Here is a 27,236-nt window from a genome sequence, read left to right as displayed (position 1 = left end):
ATTCAATAGCAGCAGACTCACTTTGAGTGGACACTTAGAGGAGCAGAGACGTCCTAGATCGAAAAGACACTCTGCATGACCTGCAATCATGCTTTTGGTGGATCCTCAGGGCAGGAGAGCCCTGGAGCAGAACAAACATTGTGCATCGGCTGCACACTATCGGTGTGGGGTTACTCAAGGGTGTGAAGATGCTCTATACCAGAGAGGCACTGTGTGCATCAGTCACAGACTCACTTTGTATGGTTACTCAGAGGATCAGAGATGCCCTGTGTGCATCAACTACCGACTCGCTTGGTGTTCTTACTCCGTGAACTAGAACCCTGGATCGTACATACACTATGGGCATCAGCTGCAGACTTGCTTTGTGTGGTTACTCAGAGGACCAGAGGTACCCTCAATTGGAAAGGCACTGTGTGCGTCAGCTGCAAACCCGCTTTGTGTGGTTACTCGGGGAGCAGAGATGCCTTGGATAGAAAAGACACTGTACATCAGGTACAAGATCTCTGTTTATTAAGGGGAGTAGACGAGTTGGATCAACGTTTTACAACAGCTACATGCTCTTTTTGTGGTTGCAGATGCAGAATGTCTTCAATATCTCAGGCCCGGCTGCTTTCCATGTTAAAGTGCTGATGTTTAGCTGAGAGATGGGATTCTGTTTATGGGATGGTGATGAAAAGGGCAACATATTCCAACCCGTAAAGATACCGGACTGCACAAAAAACGAATACCCAGGCGAAAAGACACAGTTTACGTACTTCCAAATTAACAAGTTACTTACCATTGGTAACACCTCGTCTGGTAGAGAGTCTGTCTAGCCGCAGATTCTTTACCTTGGAATATTCCACAGACATCAGACTGGATCCGGAAAATCTTGAGCAGTACCAATGCACACTGGAAGGCGGTGCCAAAAGTGAGGTGTGCGGTGTCTGTAGGGGTGCCACCCCAGCACAGTGACTTCAGTTTCTTTACGTTACTATTTCAGTGCCAGAAAAACACAGCCATGTCAGAAGGCTGAAAATCCAGTGTGCAGACACTAAGGGCCTATGGGGACACTTTTAGAAAGAGAAACTGGTTCACAGAACGGGGAGGATGGGAAGGTCGGTAAGGAATCTGCAACTAGATAAAATGTCTACCAGATAAGGCATTACCGAAGGTAAGTAACTTGTTTATCTATCAGAGACTTCTAGCTGCAGATTCCTTACCCTAGAATCAATACCACAGCTATGCCTCCCCTCCTCCGATCAAAAGGTCTTGGAGGACTCAAGGGGCAAAGTTCCCGTCATGATGGACCTGTCTGCCAAGGCAGTAGTGTTTGGTAAACATGTGCAGGATGGCTGATGTCGCAGCCTGACTCATGTCCATGACTGGGACGCCAAGAGCTAGAGCAATAGTAGCAGCTTTGTCTCTAGTGGAATGAGCCCGCAAGCTTCCGGGGGTTGCTTCTTGGCCAGTTGGTATCAGATCTTAATGCAGAGTACGATCTATCTGGACCTGGCCCATTTGTGCACTGCTTTCCCATTCTTCGCTCTAATGAACCCATCAAAGAGCTGATCGTCCATCTGGCAGTTTTAAGTGCGATGGATGTAGACATAAAGCATAGATTGACCTCCCACTCCACATCAGAGCATCCTCCTCTTTCTTGAATTCAGCAAGAAGCTGAAGACCTGGCTTTTCAATTAAGACACACTTGCTCAGCGCCAGGATACCCTTGTGGGTGACAGTATGCATTAAATACACAGAACGTAAGAGAACGAGGAGTTCAAAAAGCCCAAGAACCTTCCTCACAGAGGCCTTGGATTGAGCCTGAAACAGTCCTGAATGTCCCAGGCTTGTTGTGTTGGTGGAAAGGCCTCAAACGTCTCCATGTCTACGATAGACCCTATGAAGGAAATCCTCTTCGAAGGGCCCAGGTGGTACTCTGCTTAGCTGATGGACACCCAAAAGAGGTCAAGCGGCTAGCCATTGTCTGGAGGTGGTATGCAACTGACTGTGACAAGCCTACCTTGTACAGCTAGACATCGCGGTATGGGAATGCATTTCTTTATGACCTCCAAAGCCTAGCTTTGACCACGGGCATCATTTTCATGAACGCTTGAGGAGCCAATGTAAGGTTGAAGGCGAATTGGAATTTATCTGTCCGGATGGTGAACAGCAAGTAGCGTCTGTAGAGGTGAGGGCAGGTGAATGACGATGCGTGCGGCGAACAGCAGGTAGCGTCTGTAGAGGAAGGCAGGTGAATGAAGATGCGAGCGGAGAACAGCAGGTAGCATCTGTAGAGTTGAGGGCAGGTGAATGAAGATGCGTGCGGTGAACAGCAGGTAGCATCTGTAGAGGTGAGGGCAGGTGAATGACGATGCGTGCGGCGAACAGCAGGTAGCGTCTGTAGAGGAAGGCAGGTGAATGAAGATGCGAGCGGAGAACAGCAGGTAGCATCTGTAGAGGAGAGGGCAGGTGAATGAAGATGCGTGCGGCGAACAGCAGGTAGCATCTGTAGAGGTGAGGGCAGGTGGGTGAATGAAGATGCGTGCGGCGAACAGAAGGTAGCATCTGTAGAGGTGAGGGCAGGTGGGTAAATGACGATGCGTGCGGCAAACAGAAGGTAGCATCTGTAGAGGTGAGGGCAGGTGGGTGAATGAAGATGCGTGCGGCGAACAGAAGGTAGCACCTGTAGAGGTGAGGGCAGGTGGGTAAATGACGATGCGTGCGGCGAACAGCAGGTAGCGTCTGTAGAGGAAGGCAGGTGAATGAAGATGCGAGCGGAGAGCAGCAGGTAGCGTCTGTAGAGGTGAGGGCAGGTGAATGAAGATGCGAGCGGAGAACAGCAGGTAGCATCTGTGGAGGTGAGGGCAGGTGGGTAAATGAAGATGCGTGCGGCGAACAGCAGGTAGCGTCTGTAGAGCTGAGGGCAGGTGAATGAAGATGCGTGCGGTGAACAGCAGGTAGCGTCTGTAGAGGTGAGGGCAGGTGAATGAAGATGTGTGCGGTGAACAGCAGGTAGCAACTGTAGAGGTGAGGGCAGGTGAATGAAGATGCATGCGGCGAACAGCAGGTAGCATCTGTAGAGGTGAGGGCAGGTGGGTGAATGAAGATGCGTGCGGCAAACAGCAGGTAGCGTCTGTAGAGGAAGGCAGGTGAATGAAGATGCGAGCGGAGAACAGCAGGTAGCATCTGTAGAGGTGAGGGCAGGTGAATGAAGATGAGAGCGGAGAACAGCAGGTCGCGTCTGTAGAGGTGAGCGCAGGTGGGTGAATGAAGATGCGTGCGGCGAACAGCAGGTAGCGTCTGTAGAGCTGAGGGCAGGTGAATGAAGATGCGTGCGGTGAACAGCAGGTAGCGTCTGTAGAGGTGAGGGCAGGTGAATGAAGATGTGTGCGGTGAACAGCAGGTAGCAACTGTAGAGGTGAGGGCAGGTGAATGAAGATGCATGCGGCGAACAGCAGGTAGCATCTGTAGAGGTGAGGGCAGGTGGGTGAATGAAGATGCGTGCGGCAAACAGCAGGTAGCGTCTGTAGAGGAAGGCAGGTGAATGAAGATGCGAGCGGAGAACAGCAGGTAGCATCTGTAGAGGTGAGGGCAGGTGAATGAAGATGAGAGCGGAGAACAGCAGGTAGCATCTGTAGAGGTGAGGGCAGGTGGGTGAATGAAGATGCGTGCGGTGAACAGCAGGAAGCGTCTATAGAGCTGAGGGCAGGTAAATGACGATGTGTGCGGCGAACAGCAGGTAGCGTCTGTAGAGGAAGGCAGGTGAATGAAGATGCGAGCGGAGAACAGCAGGAAGCATCTGTAGAGGTGAGGGCAGGTGGGTGAATGAAGATGCGTGCGGCAAACAGCAGGTAGCGTCTGTAAAGGAAGGCAGGTGAATGAAGATTCGAGCGGAGAACAGCAGGTAGCATCTATAGAGGTGAGGGCAGGTGAATGAAGATGCGTGCGGCGAACAGCAGGTAGCGTCTGTAGAGCTCAGGGCAGGTGAATGAAGATGCGATTGGAGAACAGCAGGTAGCGTCTGTAGAGGTGAGGGCAGGTGAATGAAGATGCGAGCGGAGAACAGCAGGCAGCAACTGTAGAGGTGAGGGCAGGTGAATGAAGATGCGTGCGGCAAACAGCAGGTAGCATCTGTAGAGGTGAGGGCAGGTGGGTGAATGAAGATGCGTGCGGCAAACAGCAGGTAGCGTCTGTAGAGGAAGGCAGGTGAATGAAGATGCGAGCGGAGAACAGCGGGTAGCAACTGTAGAGGTGAGGGCAGGTGAATGAAGATGCGAGCGGAGAACAGCAGGCAGCAACTGTAGAGGTGAGGGTAGGTGAATGAAGATGCATGCGGCGAACAGCAGGTAGCATCTGTAGAGGTGAGGGCAGGTGGGTGAATGAAGATGCGTGCGGCGAACAGCAGGTAGCGTCTGTAGAGGAAGGCAGGTGAATGAAGATGCGAGCGGAGAGCAGCAGGTAGCGTCTGTAGAGGTGAGGGCAGGTGAATGAAGATGCGAGCGGAGAACAGCAGGTAGCATCTGTGGAGGTGAGGGCAGGTGGGTAAATGAAGATGCGTGCGGCGAACAGCAGGTACCGTCTGAAGAGGTGAGGGCAGGTGAATGAAGATGTGTGCGGCAAACAGCAGGTAGCATCTGTGGAGGTGAGGGCAGGTGGGTGAATGAAGATGCGTGCGGCGAACAGCAGGTAGCGTCTGTAGAGCTGAGGGCAGGTGAATGAAGATGCGTGCGGTGAACAGCAGGTAGCGTCTGTAGAGCTGAGGGCAGGTGAATGAAGATGCGTGCGGTGAACAGCAGGTAGCGTCTGTAGAGGTGAGGGCAGGTGAATGAAGATGCGTGCGGCAAACAGCAGGTAGCATCTGTGGAGGTGAGGGCAGGTGGGTGAATGAAGATGCGTGCGGAGAACAGCAGGTCGCGTCTGTAGAGGTGAGCGCAGGTGGGTGAATGAAGATGCGTGCGGCGAACAGCAGGTAGCGTCTGTAGAGCTGAGGGCAGGTGAATGAAGATGCGTGCGGTGAACAGCAGGTAGCGTCTGTAGAGGTGAGGGCAGGTGAATGAAGATGTGTGCGGTGAACAGCAGGTAGCAACTGTAGAGGTGAGGGCAGGTGAATGAAGATGCATGCGGCGAACAGCAGGTAGCATCTGTAGAGGTGAGGGCAGGTGGGTGAATGAAGATGCGTGCGGCAAACAGCAGGTAGCGTCTGTAGAGGAAGGCAGGTGAATGAAGATGCGAGCGGAGAACAGCAGGTAGCATCTGTAGAGGTGAGGGCAGGTGAATGAAGATGAGAGCGGAGAACAGCAGGTAGCATCTGTAGAGGTGAGGGCAGGTGGGTGAATGAAGATGCGTGCGGTGAACAGCAGGAAGCGTCTATAGAGCTGAGGGCAGGTAAATGACGATGTGTGCGGCGAACAGCAGGTAGCGTCTGTAGAGGAAGGCAGGTGAATGAAGATGCGAGCGGAGAACAGCAGGAAGCATCTGTAGAGGTGAGGGCAGGTGGGTGAATGAAGATGCGTGCGGCAAACAGCAGGTAGCGTCTGTAAAGGAAGGCAGGTGAATGAAGATTCGAGCGGAGAACAGCAGGTAGCATCTATAGAGGTGAGGGCAGGTGAATGAAGATGCGTGCGGCGAACAGCAGGTAGCGTCTGTAGAGCTCAGGGCAGGTGAATGAAGATGCGATTGGAGAACAGCAGGTAGCGTCTGTAGAGGTGAGGGCAGGTGAATGAAGATGCGAGCGGAGAACAGCAGGCAGCAACTGTAGAGGTGAGGGCAGGTGAATGAAGATGCGTGCGGCAAACAGCAGGTAGCATCTGTAGAGGTGAGGGCAGGTGGGTGAATGAAGATGCGTGCGGCAAACAGCAGGTAGCGTCTGTAGAGGAAGGCAGGTGAATGAAGATGCGAGCGGAGAACAGCGGGTAGCAACTGTAGAGGTGAGGGCAGGTGAATGAAGATGCGAGCGGAGAACAGCAGGCAGCAACTGTAGAGGTGAGGGTAGGTGAATGAAGATGCATGCGGCGAACAGCAGGTAGCATCTGTAGAGGTGAGGGCAGGTGGGTGAATGAAGATGCGTGCGGAGAACAGCAGGTAGCAACTGTAGAGGTGAGGGCAGGTGGGTGAATGAAGATGCGAGCGGAGAACAGCAGGTAGCAACTGTAGAGGTGAGGGCAGGTGAATGAAGATGCGAGCGGAGAACAGCAGGCAGCAACTGTAGAGGTGAGGGCAGGTGAATGAAGATGCATGCGGCGAACAGCAGGTAGCATCTGTAGAGGTGAGGGCAGGTGGGTGAATGAAGATGCGTGCGGCAAACAGCAGGTAGCGTCTGTAGAGGAAGGCAGGTGAATGAAGATGCGAGCGGAGAACAGCAGGTAGCATCTGTAGAGGTGAGGGCAGGTGAATGAAGATGAGAGCGGAGAACAGCAGGTAGCATCTGTAGAGGTGAGGGCAGGTGGGTGAATGAAGATGCGTGCGGTGAACAGCAGGAAGCGTCTATAGAGCTGAGGGCAGGTAAATGACGATGTGTGCGGCGAACAGCAGGTAGCGTCTGTAGAGGAAGGCAGGTGAATGAAGATGCGAGCGGAGAACAGCAGGAAGCATCTGTAGAGGTGAGGGCAGGTGGGTGAATGAAGATGCGTGCGGCAAACAGCAGGTAGCGTCTGTAAAGGAAGGCAGGTGAATGAAGATTCGAGCGGAGAACAGCAGGTAGCATCTATAGAGGTGAGGGCAGGTGAATGAAGATGCGTGCGGCGAACAGCAGGTAGCGTCTGTAGAGCTCAGGGCAGGTGAATGAAGATGCGATTGGAGAACAGCAGGTAGCGTCTGTAGAGGTGAGGGCAGGTGAATGAAGATGCGAGCGGAGAACAGCAGGCAGCATCTGTAGAGGTGAGGGCAGGTGAATGAAGATGCGTGCGGCAAACAGCAGGTAGCATCTGTAGAGGAAGGCAGGTGAATGAAGATGCGAGCGGAGAACAGCAGGTAGCGCCTGTAGAGGTGAGGGTAGGTGGGTGAATGAAGATGCGTGCGGTGAACAGCAGGTAGCGTCTGTAGCGGTAAGGGCAGGTGAATGAAGATGCGTGCGGTGAACAGCAGGTAGCGTCTGTAGAGGTGAGGGCAGGTGGGTGAATGAAGATGCGAGCGGCGAACAGCAGGTAGCGTCTGTAGAGGTGAAGGAATGTGTGTGCGGTGAACATCAGGAAGCGTCTGTGGAGGTGAGGGCAGGTGAATGAAGATGCATGCGGCAAACAGCAGGGAGCGTCTGTAGAGGTGAGGGCAGGTGGGTGATCACTTTCGGGTGGATGAGGGCACATTTCTCACGCAACTTCGGATCATGACTAGAGCCTAGACACACATTGTGCGGGTTGATAAGTGACAAGTTCTTTCTGTAGGTGCAGCATGGCTTGAATCTTGCCATCTTTGGGGAAAACATCCTTCTTCATACACAGTCTTAAGAGTCGCAGGAGAATTGAGAAAAATGGAATCCGAGCTCTGGATTCGCATCAAAGGACACAGAAATAAAGGAACTAATATCCACATGCAAGGGTGGCGCCTATATACAGTCACTGCGTCACATGAAGGCATGTATGAGATAGCAGGGGAGTCGCACTGTGGCGCCTGTCAGTACTCAGGAGACACTGCTGCGAGAATATTCAGGGTCCAGTCTGGTGCCTAGGCTATTCTAAAGGGGAGGAATCTGTGTTTAGAAGTATCTATTACAAAGCCTTGGTCTGAGAGTGCCACAATTCCACAAGCATTGGTCTCATACTGTCACATTCAGAAAAGACCCTGTCCCACCAAGACAGCTCTCTGTAGCCCATGTCTCATTTCTTGAATAATCTCTGCCTCCTTATCACATGTTATGTTCAACTCTAGTGATTCAGATTCTGAGGTATACTCTTGTCTCAAATGTGATTCCATTCAGTGACATTGCAGCCCATCCTGAGCACTTCGCCTCATTGCCTTGTGTCACGCTGCCTCTGGTCAGCCAAGTTGAAAGGCCGTGTTGGTATCACTTCTTTTATCCAGACTCCCCTCATTTATGTCAATCTTCCCAACTGTCTGCTCATCTTCTGCTGTAATGCCCTGCCTGCCCTTTACTCTCTTGTTCAGTGCCTCCTGTGAGTGATGGGGATATGCCCCTTGGTAACTGATTTCTGTGATCCTATCTCCACTCAGGCACATCTCAGCGCCCACATCATCTCCTGGATCTGATAAGCCTTCTTAGTCGCCACCTCACTGTGCGATCCCACACTCTAAGTGGCACCAAGGAGCGCCCTTGGGACCTGATCTCATTCTCCCACTCCCCTCAGTCGTCGCGACTCTCTGTCACAATGAGATACTCCCTTAGTATGTCACCTCATCTGTGATCCCAGACTCCACTTAGTGGCACTGAGGAGCCCTCTTAGTACTTCATCTCATCACCTCCTCCTGTCAGTCACAGTGAGTTGCCCACTTCATACCTTGCTCATCATGTGATGCCTCCCTGTGCCACACCAAGAAGCTCCCGGATATCTCACCCACTTTGTGATCAGGGTCTCCCCTCCATCAAAGCAAAGTAACATTGTCTTCCACAATGAAAGACACGGAGGTGGGGACGTGGAGCCCTCTCTCTTTTTTTCATCTTACAGTTCAGTAAGCTCACTGCGTGAATCTACAGGGCCGAAAGACAGTGCTTGTACGTGGGCTGCAACTTCAAACACAGGGCTTCCACCTGTGCACCAGTTGAGCACCTCATGACTTACCTGGGGACACCTGGGGGAGCGCGGTTGGGCCGGGATGGAATCTGAGGTGGAGGCCCGAAAGGATCGGGGGAAGCCCCTGGTCTGGAGGGAACTGGTGGGGCACTACCTAAAGTGGATCCAGCAGGAGGGGGTCCTGGAGCGGGGCCCCGAGATCCAGGCCTGGTTGGAGGGACAGCTGGAGCTCTCCGCTGCGGCGTCGGACTGGATGCGGGAGACCTGCAAATATACAAGTGAGAACATGCTATGGACCCTTGAAACATCTCACCAGCACCTCGCTGCTTAGGTGGCCTCCACCCTGTGTCATTTCCGCCCAACAAAGAACACCGCTCGCCACTGCCATCTGTGACCGCCACTGTGGTCAGGGCCCCCAAACCATGAGCGAGCTGCTTTCTACACCCCTCAGCATACACAACTGTAGCCATGTCCCCGCAACCACAAACTCAACATCAACATCAAGCTGTCTGCGAGTTTCTGTTCCTCCTACATGCCAACCCACAGCATTACATACAGTAGCTCCCCTGCAGCCCTTGGCAGCCCTAGTTACAGCCCTCACCTTGTTCATTCCCCCACACCTTACTCTCCACACATGGGGTCTGATGGCCCTGTGCCGTCACCAAGCTCCTGCGTGACCTTACCACCCCCAATAAACAGCTCCTCTGAAGCTTTGCGGTCTGCGTTCTCCTCCCGTGGCCATGCAGTCTGTTTGGGATCTTCCTATCGACCACCGCTGTGTGGCCTTCATGGGAGAATCCTCATAGCCCTGTAGTCTGTGTGCAATATCTCTTTGGCCCTACTGTTTTTTGTGACCTCCTCGTGGCCCTGCTGTCCGTGTGTCCGCCTTGTGATCCCGTGGCCCCTGCTGACTCTTTGTGACCTCTCAGTGTCAGTTTCTCTCTCTGTGATCTCCCTGTGGCCCTAGTGTCTCTGGGGCCCTTCTCGTGACCCCTGCTGACTCTTTGTGACCTCTCAGTGTTAGTTTATCTCTCTGTGACCTCCCTGTGGCCCTAGTGTCTCTGGGGGCCCTTCTTGTGGCCCCTGCTGACTCTGTGTGACCTCTCAGTGTTAGTTTATCTCTCTGTGACCTCCCTGTGGCCCTAGTGTCTCTGGGGGCCCTTCTTGTGGCCCCTGCTGACTCTTTGTGACCCTTCAGTGTTAGTTTCTCTCTCTGTGATCTCCCTGTGGCCCTACTGTCTCTGGGGCCCTTCTCATGGCCCTGCTGTCTGTGGGACCACACAGTGACCCCGTTATCTCAGCATGACCTCCCTTTCTTTTGCTGACCTCCATATGACCCGTCAGTCTTAATGTAACCTTCCTGCAGTCTGTAAGTGGTGTCCCTTTGCCCTTGAATCTTTGTCCTGTTGTCTCTGTGTTGCCTTCTTCTGGCTCTGCTGTCTGTGTAGCTCCTTTGCAGCTCAGCTATCTGTGTGATCCCCCCTGGAGTCCTGATATTTCTGTGGCACCTTCTGTGGCCAAGCAGACCCCTCTGACCCTGCTCTCAATGGGCCTTCCCGGTGGCCCACTTGTCCCTGTGGGACCTCCTTGAGCATTTACCATCTCTAAGCTGCCTCTCTCTGACCCTGCTGTCCCTTTGTAGCTCCTAATGTTGGTGTGTAACCCCTCTGAGGGGACGCTGCCCCATGCAGTGCACGATGCCATCTTCCCTCTACAGCGAGTGCCCTAGGGATGCCTCTCGTCTTCATTCATACATGGGACCTTCTTTGTGACTCATGCTGCCTCTGTTCATCTCCTGCCCCTGATGTCTCTTCGACCCCCTCTGTGGGCCCACCGTGTCTGGGTGGGTATGCTGTGTGCCCTTTGGTGATCGGTGGTAACAGCTATGGAAGCCATTGGCATTGAATTGCCTCCTGGTCGGCTGGCACTGCTCTAACCTTCGACAGCCGATGGCTCCATCTTCCAGGGCATGAAAGCTATAAGGAGTCCTGTAAGCCTCCGGCTGTGTCTTGCTAGCGCTCTGCAATGCCTGTGTGCCCTGTGGCCTATTGTAGCCTTCTGCTGGCCAGGTGTAGCCCACAGTGATCAGCTGTCCCCAATCTCACACTCTCAATATGCTCCCTAGTCTGTGTTATATGTTTTTATTTGATATTAATTGTTTTATAAAGCGCACGAATCACCCCAAAGGGGTATCACCCCACTATGGAGGAGCTGCAGTCGGCCAGAGAGAGAGAAAGGATTTAGAACAGTGCAGTTTTGAGGAGTCTTCTGAATTGAAGGTGATCAGGGCATTGCCGTAGATGAATGGGGAATTGATTCCCATAAAAGGGGGCGAGGTGAAAGAAAGCTTTGCCACCCAAGCGCATGTTTTTAAACGCGGAACAAGGAGTAGAGATTTAGCTCCTGAACGTAAGGGTCTGGGTGGCCGGTATTGATTGAATATAGCCAGGACCTTTGCCGTTTAGTGTGCAGTACAGCATACCTTCAATTTGACCCGTTTGCGTTCTGGGAGCCAGTGAAGTTGTTGTAGAAGAGGGAGAGAGGCTGTTCTGGCGGGGGCATTCGAGACAGACGGGCTGCAGTGTTTTGGACTACTTGGAGTCTATTAATGTGTAACCATCAAATGCCAAATAGGACTTGTATGGTGTCTCCCTCAGTCTTTTTCAACCTTAAAGCACCTTGTAAACGCTAGTGGGCTGTCTACCCCACCCAACCTTCTTATTTCATTGGATCTTCCCTCCCTCCCTTCCTTCCAACCTTCCTTCTGCCAGTCACTGTAACTCTTAGGTGCCCGCCTTTCCCTCTGTAAACCTCTGGCAGCATTGGTAACCTCCAGTGGCCAGGCCTTCCCTATCAGGCACATCTATTGCGCGCATGCCTCTGAGCTGCAAAGACCAGAACCACGAGGATCCACCCTGATTTCCAATGGATTTGGCTTCAAGTAGCTGTCTGCCCTGTTCTCTCCCACACACCCAGGCCAGAGGGAACAAAGCGCCCAGAAGCATTTGACAGGTTAGCGCTGTACTTCACCTGCGGCCGGACGGCATGCCCTGCACCTGGAGCCAGGAGTCGTCCACGGGGGGTGGCATTGGGGTACTGATCGTGGTGGTGTTGATGTCACCGGTGATGATCAAAGCTTCCTTCAGGGCGTGGTACATGCGCAGCATCTCATCTCGCCGCTGCGCCTGCTCAGCAGACTCCTCCATCAGCGTGTTCTGATCGCCACAAGAGTACAGGTTTGCCAGCAGTTCAGAATGGATGAAGTCTTTAGTCTGCAGAGGGAAGAGATCACATGACCGATTGCATAGACTAATACTATTATTACTAAGCAGGCTCTCCAGCCAAAGGTGGGAAGGGAGATCGGTGAATGGATGGAAACCGCTGCCTGGTTAAGTCTTTTTACAAAGCGCTCGTACACCCAGGGGACGTCTCGAGAAGGAATCCAGCAGGCAGAGAAGGGACCCTGGTCTAGCTGGTGTAGCAGGATCTGAACAACCACCTCTTCTGCTGCTTTCAGAAACATACATGTTCAGAGAGAAGACATCGATTTGATCGAAGATGGTTCCAAATGAATGGGGTGAACACAGAAAGAACTCTCCTCCCAGGTACTGCCTCATAAAGCAGGAAGATCTCAACATTCGGGTAAGCCTGTAGACCAAAAGCTTCGGTTTAGGGAGAAAATAAGTTACTTAGCTATGTGGATAAATTGCTTACCTGTAATCCTAGTTCTCTTCCAGGGGAATCCTCATCACAGTCATGAGCAATGAATAGTGCCGCCCACACACATAACATAATATATATTCTCCCCCTTAGGATCGCCGTTCTGGCTCTATCTCCTCTTTCGGTACTGCACTTGTTGATCTTTAGAGCCGGGACGCCTCTTTGCTGGGGCAGCTGTCGCGCTCAAACAAACCAATAACATAACATAATATAACATATATATGTGTGTGTGTGTGTGGGTGTGTGTGTGTGTGTGTATATATATATATATATATATATATATATATATATATACACACATGTATATTTATATTACAACTTATCCAAATAGATTTCTGAAACAAGCCTGCCCTACTTGAGTGTCTGTCTGAGTCTAGACAGTAATGTTTGGACCAGGAGAGACTTTGTACCAATCTCCACATTGCAACTTTGAATATTACGGAAATGGGTACATTTCTTAGTAGAGCAGCGGTTGCCGCCTTACCTGCTGGATCTTCGGCCCATTTCACGAAGGGTAAGTGGGTGTTGGCTAACTGGTAAGAAAATACTATACAAGAGACTATTCACCTAGAGATGGAATGCTTGGAGGAAGCCATGCCTCTTCTAATAGGACCATAGTTGACGAAGAGTCGGTCACATTGTCTGATATTTTTAATTTTATCGAAGTAAAATGTGTGTAATGCTCTTTCCGATGAAGTGGAAGGGTTAGGAAAGATGGTTGGAAGGGGGAAGTGGTCTGGTTGATCTGAAAACCAGAAATCACACTAGGAAACTCGGGTGGGTTCTCATGACCACGCTGTTAGTGTGGATTACTGTTTATGGCTCTATAGCACATAAAGAATGGATTTCACTGACCCTACGTGCTTAGGTAAGCACTACCACAAAAGCAACTTTCCAGGTGAAGAGTTGTAATGATACTTTGTGTATAGGTTCGAAAGGAGGACCCATGAGTTTTGAGAGAACCACATTAAGCTCCCACGGTGGAGATGGAGATGGTATCGGTGGGAATACCATTTAAGACCCTCTTAAAAATCTTTAACGAGCATTTGAAAAAAGGAAATGGAGACTTTCCATAAGCTGTAATGGCTGCAAGATGTACCTTAGTTGATGGCCACTGCAGACCAGATTTTGCTAAATGAGGAGATTAAGTAGAATTACAGCCTCCTGCCCCAGGATTCGATGAGGATTATTTTGAGCACCCCACACAAAGAACCTGTCCCATTGAAGGCATAGGAACATCTGGCAGAAGGTCTCATGGACTCTCTGAGAATGTCCATGCCCTCCTGTGAGAGGCCTAAATGTCCATACTGATGGAATTCAGGAGCCATGCTGTCAAGCTCAGTGAGGAAAGATTGGGGTGGAAAATCTGTCCTTCGAGCTTGTATAGGAGATACTATCTGCATGACAACCTCTTTGGTGGGCTTTCCGATAAGTGAAGAAGATCCAGGAACCTCCACTGGCAATGCCAATCGGGTGCTATAAGGATCATTCTGGTCTTGGGCTTGTACCGTTTGTCGATTACCACAGGAATCCGGAATTGCGGAAAATACGTAGACATTTCTTGGACCAATCTATAAAAAAGGCAGTTCCTTTCGATCCTGTTTGGGAGAACCTAGATGCGTAGTCTAGGCATTTTTGTTGTTTTTGTCCACATGCATGTCGATTTGCGACAGTCCCCATTCTTGAAAGATGTCTTGATTGACGTCATTGTGTAGAATCTAGTCGCACATTTTAGCGAAAGTGAGACTAAGAGTCTGTTTGGGTGTTTTGTGCCCCAGGCAGTTGGATGGCTAAAATTGTGAAGTTCCCGGTCATTAGCCACTTCCAGAGGAAGGGGACGAGAACGAATCTCCCCATGTTTGTTTAGAGTGAGGACCCCCTTGCTTGTTTTAAGTACTGCATTGTGGTTGTGTTGTCTGTTTTGACCAGGAGAGAGTTAGTCATTATAGATGGATGAAATGACTTGAGGGCTGGATAGACCGCCCTCAGCTCCAGCATGTGATACTATCTGACCACAGACCCTGTGTTTACAGGAGGCGCATGTGAGCACCCCATCCCTGGAGGAAAGCATTCTTGATGAGATTTTGGGTGGAAGGGTCCTGGCGAAAGGGAACTCCTACCACAAGTTTTGACGTTGAAACCACCATGGGAGCAATTGTCTTGCATCTTGTGAAAGATGCAGCTTGTCGTCCCAGCGGTCTAAGAACTGAGACCACTGATCTTACAGAGTTTGTAGCACAGGTCTCATGTGCAACCTGGCATGGGGACAATGAATGTCATTGATCCTAGAAGAGATGCCACGCGTCTTGCAAATGGATGCGGAGTGTGCAGGAGATTGTAACACTTCAGATTGATTCAGGATAACCTCTCCTTTGAAATACATACTCGTCAGCCCTGTAGTCTGGCATTGCAACCAGGTAGTGTAACTTTTAGGTTGGTGTTGTATTGATTTCTTGAAAATGATCTGGGGATCTAAATCTTGGAAGGCCTTGATGCAGAACTGATAATGCATTTATGTTTGTTTCAGGGAGGAATCTTTTACGAACCAGCCGTCTTAGTATGGGTAGACTAATATTCTCCTTCCTCTACGGCCATGCATTTCGAGAATGTGCGTGGTACTGATTTCAGGCAGAGCACTTTGTACTGGCAGTGTTTGAATGCCACGCTGAATTGAAGAAACTTCACAAGTTTTCTGACAATTGGAAAATGGAAGTAGGCATTCTGTAGATCGATGAAACACATTCGGTCCCCTTGGTGGAGCTGGGGGTAGATCTGGTGAAGGGCAAGCATCCTGAATGTTTCTTTTCGTATGAGTAGCCGCAAGTTCGGAATGAGACTGAATTCTCCTTACCAGGGAGTAGCAAGAGAATATTCCCAGTCCCCTTTTGCAGATTGGGACCTCCTCTATGGTCTCCTTTCGGAGCAGACTGGCAACCTCGCTTCGTAGGAGGACTCACTGGTGACATGATACTTTTATAGATGGGACAGCAGGAGGAGGGGACTTGAATCGAAGTAAGTAACCATTTTGAACAATATTCAAGATCTACTTGTTGCTTGTACTGGAGAGTCACTCGTTTAGGTGTTTTACGCTACTTCCCCAACTGAAGCAGGTGACGGAGAAGGGGGAAGTGAGGGCTCATTGCTTGGCTGGTGTTTTGGAAGAGGATGTACGTTGAACTGTGGTCCTCTTCCCTGAGCTAGTCTGCGAGTATGATAAAGTGAATGGACCTGGTGTTGCTGTTTTGGCACCCAGTGAGGGTTTTGAACCCTGTTGATAGGGCTTGTTTCTTCATTGGAATTCTTTCCGTTTCTCGAGGCCCACAGCTTTGAGCGTATTTAGCTCAATTTTCATTTTGGCCATTTCATCATCCGCATGAGAACCAAACAGAGAGTTGCCTGTAAACGGAAGGTTGAGAATCCTGTGTTGGGCCTCAGGTTTTAGAGCTGTGAGGTGCAGTCAGGAGGACCTCTGACACAGATGCCGTGGAAGTATCCATGTGCAACTAGGTCTGATGAATCCCCTGCTGCACTAATGACCTGGTTGGAGCCTAGTCTGCTCGACTTTGAGGATTTCTAGGAAGTCCTGCCTGTCTTCTTTTGGTAGTCTGTCAGTGAATCTGGACAGAGAGTACCAAAGTGCCCTATCATACCTCCCTAGCAAGGCAGAGGCACTGGCCAGTTTCATGAAAGAAGCAGACGTGCCGCACATCTTTCTGCCTATAGCGTCCATCTGCTTGCTGTACGTGTCTGGAGGTACTGATGATGAAACTGTGACAGAGTGCGTTTTTCGAGCAGCCGCTCTGATGACTGAGTCTGGTGGAGAATCAGTCTTTAGGAATAGTGGATCCTTGTCCGGAGCCTTATATTTTTTAAGGATCCATGAGGTTGCTTCTCACAGAGAGGCAGGCATCAGGAGAAGTTGCATCATCTGTACTAGCAGACCTGTGACCCGAGGTAGGCGTGGTCTCGATGCCGCTCTGTGATGCAGAGTCTCAAAGATGACTGAGGACGGTGTAGTAGGCGCTGGGATGTCAATGTTCAATTTTGATGTAGCTCTAATTAACACATCATTGAATGTGATTGAGTCATCCACTGGAGGAACCCTTGCAGGCGGGGATGTATCGTATCGGATAGTGTTAGCAAATAGTCCCTCACAGAGGAACAATCGGTGGTGGACCAGGAAGGTGTTCTATGTCTATCATGGTGCGACCGGCACCGATGTGTCAGCCCCAGATTGCTGAAAAGGTGGAAGAAGGCTTCCATAAAGCCCATGGCTAGTCAGTGAGATCTGCCTTTCATAAACCAGTCGCCCAACAAAGAGAAGACCTGATGACCTTGTTTCCCATGGTAAGCCTTCACAGGTGTGCGGCACCGTGAATTGCCGCCACTTTGAAATGATGACATCCAAGGTATTTGGGATGGATGAGGGTAAGAAAGCATTGATCTTCTAAGCCCAATAATTCATAAATTCCACTGGAAACGATTCCAGGACTTCTTACAGAGTCATCATGTGAAACAACAGTTTCCGTGAAACGTATTCAGCGGGAGCAGGTCGAGGGTGCAGGTCTAGGCCACCTACATTATCTCTCTGAGACAGAAGCGTGATTAAAAGCCTTTTTTCACATTGAACTGGACTGCATTGGGCAGCAGAGTAGATTTCCAAATTTCTCCTTCCGCAGTGGGATATGAGATGATGGATAAAAAGTAGGATCCATCAGTCTGATCTGGTGTTAATTCTTTTTCTTGATTTTACACCAAGAATATAAAAACATTAGTCGGATCCATCTGATTGTCATTGCTCTACACCATACTGGGCAGAGAAGCTGTAACCCGGTGTAGGGGCTTTTCATTGTATTCTGTTGTCTGAACCTGAAGGGTGTACTCAAGGCAGCCAAATGAATCAATGCCGAGGAGGTTTGGACATCTAGAACGGCCTTGACTTCCTCCTCCTTGTCCCCCGAGACGAAATCTCAGTAGGTGCAATGTCTGCTCATTTCTGATGGACACTTCTAACTGCAGATTCCCTCAGGTGCCAAACTGCGTCCTTTTCAGCTCCTGCTCTCATGGGGCTGTATATAGGTGCCCCCTGCTTGCTGATGTCAGTTGTTGTCTTTCTGAGCCCTTTGACACAAATCCGGAGCTGCGCTTCCAAACTTTCTGCTGGCCTCCTATAGACTCCAAAAGATCCCTTTTCAGGACAGAGTGCTCGGAAACATGGCACAGGCTTCACACTGCTCCACGACTGCAGGAAGCAGATGTTAATTACGCACTGGCACAACATCAGCTTCGGGGGTCTAGGGTAGAAGCCTGATTCGAAGTCCTGTGACAAAGCCCCACGATGCACCCAGAAGGCCATCAGGGAGCGCAATAGGAAGCCGTCTCATCAAGCACGCGAAACAGGGTAGGCCCTGCTCCCAGCCCTGAGCCAGTTCCTCCTCCTGGTCACTTGCCTTCATGTTCTCTGGGGACACCTGTGAGGTTCATTCAGCTCTGAAGCGGTTCACAGATAGCTGTGCTATGGCTCGCTCCTTTGGCTTTCTAGGTCCGACCTACCAGTTCCAACAGCGATTTAGGAACCTCAGAGGTTACTAATTGCAGCCCATTTGGGGCTCCACAGGTGTGGTGGTAGTACAGAGAAGGGACAGCAACAGCCTAGCCAGACCTCACCTTCCCTTTCCCCTGGTACTGCAGCGAATCGACTGATTACCCCTAAGGGAGTCACTTGTGGCTAGTACGGAGCAGAAAACGTTTATACCTGCCGACTGAAACCCAATGACTTCGATCAGTGGGTCTGGCAGGTGGTCCCTCAAGGCGACTCCTTTCCCTTTTTGTCAATCTCCCCTCTATGTCCTTCTGTTTTCACCCAGACCTTAACAGAAGATGGCTCTACCCTTGTACGAGATGTTCACTGGCCAAAGTGAGAAGGGGAGAACTGGCAGGGACTACTCCTGCTATTTTCTGATGCCTACTAAGGACGGTGGCCCCAGGGTTTCCTTAAGATGACACATCCAAAATGCTAACTTTAGCCCATGTTCTGTCTGTTTCAGACCCAGGCTAGTGGATGTTTCCTTGAATTTGAACGATGCATACTTCATGTGTCCGTCCTGCAGTTCCACAGGCGTTTCCGTCCACTTTGCCATATGCCATGGGGAAGAAACGCTTTCAGCTTGGAGTTCTGCCCATAGGGCTCACCTTGGCCCCCTGGGTATTCATGAAGGTGACAGCTTGGTTGGGAGTACATGCCTTCCCGTGCCTCGATGACTGGTTGTTGAAAGAGGGCTTGTTACAGTCGGTTATGAATCACGTATGAATGCCCATCTCACAGCTTTCATCTCTATCAACAGGTCAGAATCCCACAGAATCAACAGGTCAGAATCCCACCCTTGGGCAGAGGAGGCACTTTATAGGGGCAGTAGTGAACGCAGTGACATTCAAAGCCTTTCTGCCCCGTAGTGAGTCAGTCACACGCAGGAAATGATCCCGATGATTCCGTTTCCTGGTCTCATTTACCTGGCACGTGCCTCATGCTCAGTGGTACATGTAGGCTCTCTAGTTGAGGCTCTGCCTTCAATGGGTTTGGCGATGTGTGTGTCTCACGGACAAAATCACAAGTCAGTTGAGGCAGCACAGAACCTTGAAAGATGGGTGAAGGAGGGCTACTAGACGTGTGCAGGCCACTCTCCCTGCCCAACCAGGAGATCACAGTGATGACCGGCTATGGGCCGGGGTGGCCACCTGGACAAGGCGGTGAACTGATGCCTCCTGGTGTGGCAATGCACGGCCTTCATCTGCCTATAGCTGCCTTTCCAGGCACCTCTCCTCCTTTTTATCTTTCTCTGCAGCCATGTCATCTATGGCATTCATGGCAGCGTGTGCCTGAACCTGCTGAGATGCATGAATGTGAAAGTGGCAGGGGTTGTGGGAAAAGATCAGGCAATCTAGTGCTAAGTCCTGCATCATGGCTTGCAGGTCTCTGCTGAGGACGAATGTAATCTGGAGCATGGGGCTCCTCGTAATAGGCCTCTCCTCATACAGGTAGCGTACCCTGCCCCGTACCTTCGCCTACAGAAGGGCCAGCATCAATTGCTTTCTTTCTAGAATTAGAAGTGACAAGAGCTCCAAGCCTGGTTGTATTCATTACCTTGGTCATGACAATCAACCAATGAATACATTCTTATCTGGAGGGGACTTAAAATATGACATTAAAGGCCTCTCTTGCTCAAATTATCCATAGGATGGTCAAAAATATAAAAATCAGCCAAATATGTACAGGTGACCCTTGTCTATTGTTTCATTTGAACTTAGCAAAACTGGTAGAAGTGCTATTTCATATTTAATTTGATATGAACTAGAATGTGTACTCTGCACCCACCAGTCTGATGTGATGGTTCTTCTCTTGTGGGGACAAATCTCAACCTTCCCATCACTGGGGTGCTGTCCTCAGGGAAGAGTAGGGCGATGTTTCAGTTTTCACTCTTCAGCTGTAGTGGTTCATCCTCGTGTAATACCTCATACCCTTTTTGCTCCATGTGCTGCTGCATAGGAACGTTTACGTGGAGTTTGCGACTGTCGCCACAGACCTCAAGTGTACTCTTCTGCTTCTTACATTGTTGACAGGAGGGTCTTGATGTCGACGGTGTCCTCGCTTGTGTTACACTGTCACAAAAGACCTCACGAGTATATATAAATACAAATGTTAAATGCATCAGATCTATTAGAGAAACATAGTGAACAGTAGGTGAATTATCATTTTTGTAAGACTGGGAAGCAGGTAGTTTGATGGTTGTCAGAGTGATATTTGGAATCCAATTGTTTATTGGCTAGCACAGGAATCTCTGACAATCCTTTATCTCTGATTAAAAAGGTTACATATTTGAAAGGAGTAGCAATGTTGGGCTATTTGTGAGACTATGATGTTGGGGTCTCATACCAACTATTAACTGAATCTATTGGTTTTTTGTTATACAGAGTTTATTTACTGTAAATAACACATTCATATATTTATTCAGCATTAGTAAGACAGTGAATCACTCAAATGTGACTGGTTGAAAAGCCCCTCCTCATTAAAAGAGATCACTTCAGGGCATAGTAATCAAGGAAGCTTGAAGAGAAACATAAAATGATTGTTTGGTTCCAATCTCTGTAAAGACAGGATTGACATAACATGTGTGCACAGATATAAACTATATTTTTCTATGTTGTTGCACATTTTGAAGTGTAGTGTTTATCTTTCTGCCTGATTTAATAAAATATTGAATTGTTGTGGTGTTTTAATAAACTGTAACATGATGTTGGGGATTGTATTATGACAATGTACCGTATAATATTAATAATATTTAGTAATTTGTCCATTGCTTATTATTTTGTCTTTATTTATTTCCACTCAGTATTGAAAAACCAACTGCGCTGTCACAAAACACGTGTTGGCAGAACCTTTAGATGATACCAGCTATGAAAATAAGGACGATTCATGCATGTGAATCAAAGAAAGATCCAATGTTGGAGATAACGTTGTGCAGGGAGAAGAGATCACACGAGCTGCATGGAGAAAATGAAATGTAGTAGGATCTGCAGAGAGAAATGAGAACGTGATCTGAAGGGAGAATAGATAACAGGATCCGCAGGGAAAAGAGACAAAAATGTCAGCAAAGAGAAGAAATAACTGCATCTGCAGGAAGAAGAGATATCTGGAGGATCCACAGGGAGAAGAGCTAATTTGATGTTTAGGGAGCAGGGATATCAGGATCCGGAGGGAGAAGGGATATCTTGAGGATCCGAAGGGAGAAGAGCTCATATGATGTTTAGGGAGAAAAGATATCGTGATCTGGAGGGAGAAGAGATATCTTGAGGATCCGGAGGGAGAAGGGATATCTTGAGGATCCGAAGGGAGAAGAGCTCATATGATGTTTAGGGAGAAAAGATATCGTGATCTGGAGGGAGAAGAGATATCTTGAGGATCCGAAGGGAGAAGAGCTCATATGATATTTAGGGAGCAGAGATATCGGGATCCGGAGGGAGAAGAGATATCTTGAGGATCCGAAGGGACAAGAGCTCATTTGATGTTTAGGGAGCGGAGATATCAGGATCCTAAGGGAGAAGGGATATCTTGAGGATCCGAAGGGAGAAGAGCTCATATGATGTTTAGGGAGAAGAGATATCGGGATCTGGAGGGAGTAGAGATATCTTGAGGATCCGAACGGAGAAGAGCTCATATGATATTTACGGAGCAGAGATATCGGGATCCAGAGGGAGAAGAGATATCTTGAGGATCCGAAGGGACAAGAGCTCATTTGATGTTTAGGGAGCAGAGATATCTGGATCTGGAGGGAGAAGAGACATCTTGACGATCCGAAGGGAGAAGAGCTCATATGATATTTAGGGAACAGAGATATCGGGATCTGGAGGGAGAAGAGACATATTGAGGATCCGAAGGGAGAAGAGCTCATATGATGTTTAGGGAGCAGAGATATCAGGATCCGGAGGGAGAAGAGCACATTTGATGTTTAGAGAGCAGAGATATCAGGATCCGGAGGGAGTAGAGACATATTGAGGATCCGCAGGGAGAAGAGCTCATATGATGTTTAGGAAGTAGAGATATCAGGATCCGGAGGGAGAAGAGGTATCTTGAGGAACCGCAGGGAGATGAGGTATCGGGATCCGGAGGGAGAAGAGACATCTTGAGGATCCAAAGGGAGAAGAGCTCATATGATGTTTAGGGCGCAGAGATATCGGGATCCGGAGGGAAAAGAGACATCTTGAGGATCCAAAGGGAGAAGAGCTCGTATGATGTTTAGGGAGCAGAGATATCGGGACACGGAGGGAGAAGAGATATTTTGAAGATCCAAAGGGAGAAGAGCTCATATGATGTTTAGGGAGCAGAGATATCAGGATCTGGAGGGAGAAGAGATATCTTGAGGATCCGAAGGGAGAAGAGCTCATATGATGTTTAGGGAGCAGAGATATCGGGATCCGGAGGGAGAAGAGCTATCTTGAGGAGCCGAAGGGAGAAGAGCTCATATGATGTTTAGGGAGCAGAGATATGAGGATCTGGAGGGAGAAGATATATCTTGAGGATCCAAAGGGAGAAGAGCTCATTTGATGTTTAGGGAGCAGAGATATCGGGATCCGGAGGGAGAAGAGCTATCTTGAGGATCCGAAGGGAGAAGAGCTCATTTGATGTTTAGGGAGCAGGGATATCAGGATCCGGAGGGAGAAGAGATATCTTGAGGATCCGCAGGGAGAAGAGCTCATATGATGTTTAGGGAGCAGAGAAATCAGGATCCGGAGGGAGAAGACACAGCTTGAGGATCCGAAGGGAGAAGAGCTCATATGATGTTTAGGGAGAAGAGATATCTTGAGGATCCGCAGGGAGAAGAGCACATATGTTTAAGGAGCAGAGATATCGGGATCTGGAGTGAGAAGAGATATCTTGAGGATCTGCAGGGAGAAGAGCTCATATGATGTTTAAGGAGCAGAGATATCGGGATCTGGAGTGAGAAGAGATATCTTGAGGATCCGCAGGGAGAAGAGCTCATATGATGTTTAGGGAGCAGAGATATCAGGATCCTAAGGGAGAAGAGATATCTTGAGGATCCGAAGGGAGAAGAGCTCATATGATGTTTAGGGAGCAGAGATATCTTGAGGATCCGCAGGGCTCATAGGATGTTTAGAGAGCAGAGATATTGGGATCCGGAGGGAGAGGAGATATCTTGAGGATCCGAAGGGAGAAGAGCTCATATGATGTTTAGGGAGCAGAGATATCGGGATCCGAAGGGAGAAGAGATATCTTGAGGATCCGAAGGGAGAAGAGCTCATATGATGTTTAGGGAGCAGAGATATCGGGATCCGGAGGGAGAAGAGATATTTTGAGGATCCAAAGGGAGAAGAGCTCATATGATGGTTAGGGAGCAAAGATATCTTAAGGATCCGCAGGGAAAAGAGCTCATATGATGTTTAGGGAGCAGAGATATCGGGATTCGGAGGGAGAAGAGATATCTTGAGGATCCGCAGGGAGAAGAGCTCATATGATGTTTAGGGAGCAGACATATCAGCATCTGGAGGGAGAAGAGACATCTTGAGGATCCGCAGGGAGAAGAGCTCATATAATGTTTAGGGAGCAGACATATCAGCATCTTGAGGGAGAAGAGACATCTTGAGGATCCGCAGGGAGAAGAGCTCATCTGATGTTTAAGGAGCAGAGATATCGGGATCTGGAGTGAGAAGAGATCTTGAGGATCCGCAGGGAGAAGAGCTCATCTGATGTTTAGGGAGCAGAGATATCGGGATCCGGAGGGAGAAGAGATATTTTGAGGATCCAAAGGGAGAAGAGCTCATATGATGTTTAGGGAGAAGAGCTATCAGGATCTGGAGGGAGAAGAGACATCTTGAGGATCCGAAGGGAGAAGAGCTCATATGATGTTTAGGGAACAGAGATATCAGGATCCGGAGGGAGAAGGGATATCTTGAGGATCCGCAGGGAGAAGAGCTCCTATGATGTTTAGGGAGCAGAGATAGCAGCATCTGGAGGGAGAAGAGACATATTGAGGATCCACAGGGAGAAAAGCTCATATAATGTTTAGGGAGAAGAGATATCGGGATCTGGAGTGAGAAGAGACATATTGAGGATCCGCAGGGAGAAGAGCTCCTATGATGTTTAGGGAGCAGAAATAGCAGCATCTGGAGGGAGAAGAGACATATTGAGGATCCACAGGGAGAAGAGCTCATATAATGTTTAGGGAGAAGAGATATTGGGATCTGGAGTGAGAAGAGACATATTGAGGATCCGCAGGGAGAGGAGCTCATATGATGTTTAGGGAGAAGATATATCAGCATCTGGAGGGAGAAGAGGTATCTTGAGGATCCGGAGGGAGAAGAGGTATCTTGAGGTTTCGGAGGGAGAAGAGCTCATATGATGTTTAGGGAGCTGAGATATCTGGATCTGGAGGGAGAAGAGACATCTTGCGGATCCGCAGGGAGAACAGATTCCATGATCAACAGAAGACGTGCCCAGTAATGAACAAATAATCGGGGAGAAGAGTAACAGAATGATCTGAGAAAAGACAATTGGGACCTGCAAGGAGAAGAGGTAATATGATGTGCAAGGAAATTAAATAACACGATATATAGATAGAAGGGAAAACAGGATTTGCAGAGAGCAAGGAGATGAAATATCCTCTGTGTCATTGGATATTTAGAATAATATCATTTTGCTTCTGCTTTATATTTATTGCAGAAATGATCATTGCTGCTTCTTACATCTTAACTGAACGGGCAGCGTGAAAATGGGCCTGATCCCTAATTTCTTATTGTTCTGACTTGTCTCTCCCTTGAGCACGATTTCCTCGGTTGCATGAATGCTGATACAGCTAACTGCTTTAACGAGCAATCAAGATGAAAGGCAGAATGCCGAGAACCCTTCGTGCACACGCTCATCCGCTTTTTCAACAAAATCAAGATGCAAGAGAATGCCATATGCAGGCTTCAATAAACACACTCATGCCTAGTACATGGAGTTGGAAGAGTGCTGTCGCTATCAGGGGATGGTAATATGTGCATTAAAAAAAGAGACTGAGGCCTAAGTGTTCCTACCTGGGTGAAGCAAATCTGGACAAGAGAGCTTCAGCCTGGAGACTGTGAGAGGTTCTTTGTGGTCTGTGAATACTATACAGCTTTACCATGGGAGATAGATGTAACTACATGATGGAGGTAAATGTCGACATTGTGCAGCCTCATGCAGGGGGCTAGGTCGGGTGTGTGCTACATAAAAGCAGTAATTAATGTTACTTTACCTGTAACAGAAACTTTGCTGTATGCAAATCTAATTAGGATTTATTTCTCTTCCCCAAAAATTTTGGAAGGTTCTACCTGAAAGGAATAAGGCTCTTTCATACATATCCACAATAAATGGCAATAAGTGGCCCGGAGCCCGATGCTTGATAGGGGTGTGCAAGAGAGATCAAAGCCATACGTACATTGTTGATCATCAGATGCATGATGGTCTTGGGCATGAGGTCCCGGACAGTTTTGTTGACTATTCCCATGTATGAATCCACAAGGTTTCGGATGGTCTCCACTTGCCTTTCCAGTTGGGGATCCATGGAGTGCATGAAGCTGTCAGAGCCGTTATCCTCTGCATCACTTGTCTGAATAAGAGGGAAGGAGAGATGGATCAGGTACAAGATCTGCATCTTCAAAGACACTCCACAACTAAAGGAAAGGCTTTGAGATGTCCTGGTTGATTCCCAGGTCGAGAGGGTGCTAAGAGGAACAGAGCAGGGAGCAAAGGTTACAACACAAAGACCACAAGCCATTTCTCCATTAAGATTTTGCATGTGCCAAGTCGGATTTAGCACCAGTTTGCCCACTGCAAAATGTCAGTAAAATGCTACTTACCACGTAAACATTTGTTTGTGGTGTGTAGTGCTGCAAAGTCACATGCTTAGCACACTCCTGCCAGCTGGTGTTAGGCTTGGATGTTTGTAAGTTGCTGTTCTTCAAAGAAATGTTTCAAGTCAAGAGATATGCTGTGACTCCTGTCGGTGTATATTGCACATGGGCACAGACTCTGTATCTTAGATGTTTTTTCACACAGTGGGTGAAAGGATGCATGCAGTGTAAATGCAATGTATAGTGCAACAGCGCAATGTACAATTAAACTGTGATAAGTGGAGATTCATGTTGCATGATAATCTACACCACTACACGCTACGAAGAGATGCTTACAGGGCAGGTACAATTTTCCATTCATAGCAAGTGTGGTGTAGATGATAATGCTTAGCAGACTGTACAGCAGTACCCTCCAGAAAGTGGTGGCTGGTGTGTGGATAACACAGATGTCTGAAATCATGTTCTTAGCACAGTTTGGCCAACTAGAGCCTGTTGACGTGCTAAGCTGTCCACACAATTATGCTAGTCAAAGGTACATGGGGTTGATCAGATAGCCATCTTACAGAAATCGGCTAGTGGAACTTTCCCTAGGAGGTCCACAGTAGCTCCCTTTTTGTGGGTGGAATGTGCTGTAAGTGCGGCATATGGAACCTGCTTTCCCTTATGGTAACAAGTCTGAAGCATTTGACAGTCCACTTGGCTATGCCAGCCTTGGAGAGAGGAGGGCACTTGGGACGCTTTGAAAAGGAGACAAGGAGCTAATCTGACTTACGGAATTACATGGTCCTGTCGATGTAGTACTTGAGGGTCCTTTTGACAGCTAATGTGGTCTGTGCTCTTTTTGCAAAGGAATTGAGCTGCTGGAAGAAGGCCGGTTTGGCTAGGATGGAAGGGCAATACCACCTTAGGGTGGAACTTAGGGTTAATTATAAGAATGACCCTATCCTTGTGGACCAGGAAAAGCTCCTACAGATCGAGTGTTTGCAAGTCACTGATGCTACTAAGTGAAGTGGTAGCTACAAGGAAGGCTACCTTCCAGGAGAGAAACTGCAGAGGAAAGAAAGATTAGGTTCAAAGGGTGGACCCATGAGCCTGGTGAAGACTATTTTAAGGTTCCACACAGGAGCAGGAAGTGCTCTAGGGTCTACGATCATTTTGAGGACCTCCATTAAGGCATACGCCACGGGTATCCTGAACAGAAATATATGTTATCTGTTGTGAATGAAGGCTGCAGCTAAGTTTAGGTGAATAAAGGTGTGTGCAAGGCCTGCCTTTTGTAGGTGCAAAAGGTAGGTAACAGTCTCCTGCAAGTCTTCAGGGATAGCTGAAAGGAAAGCAGGCCCAAGTAATTGGGGTGGTGATCCTGGTATTGAGAGGGCCACTTTATTTGGATTATGGTATTGGTTGAGCTGTGCATCTGAACTCCACGAGACTGGGATCTGTGATAATGGTCACCTGTGAGGC

General features: G+C 48.9%; 1 protein-coding gene across 10 annotated transcripts in view; it reads right to left on the bottom strand.

The window, feature by feature from the left end:
* Positions 1-27,236, bottom strand: part of DNM1 (dynamin 1) — a 742,836-nt gene that overhangs the window by 63,994 nt on the left and 651,606 nt on the right. For 8 of the 10 annotated variants that reach the window (XM_078646632.1, XM_078646628.1, XM_078646630.1 and 5 more), the window contains 3 exons: positions 25,358-25,528; positions 11,697-11,938; positions 8,715-8,930 (listed from right to left, as the gene is read on the bottom strand). In XM_078646632.1, the coding sequence (XP_078502758.1) occupies positions 8,715-8,930; positions 11,697-11,938; positions 25,358-25,528 (629 nt within the window). The remainder of the gene's footprint in view (positions 1-8,714; positions 8,931-11,696; positions 11,939-25,357; positions 25,529-27,236) is intronic. The other 2 variants (XM_078646635.1, XM_078646636.1) reach the window with 1 other exon arrangement.

The sequence above is a fragment of the Lissotriton helveticus genome, chromosome 5_2, assembly GCF_964261635.1.
Source record: "Lissotriton helveticus chromosome 5_2, aLisHel1.1, whole genome shotgun sequence".
Taxonomy (NCBI): domain Eukaryota; kingdom Metazoa; phylum Chordata; class Amphibia; order Caudata; family Salamandridae; genus Lissotriton; species Lissotriton helveticus.
Note: the sequence above shows the minus strand (reverse complement) of the source record. Positions and strands in the feature narration are given on the sequence as shown.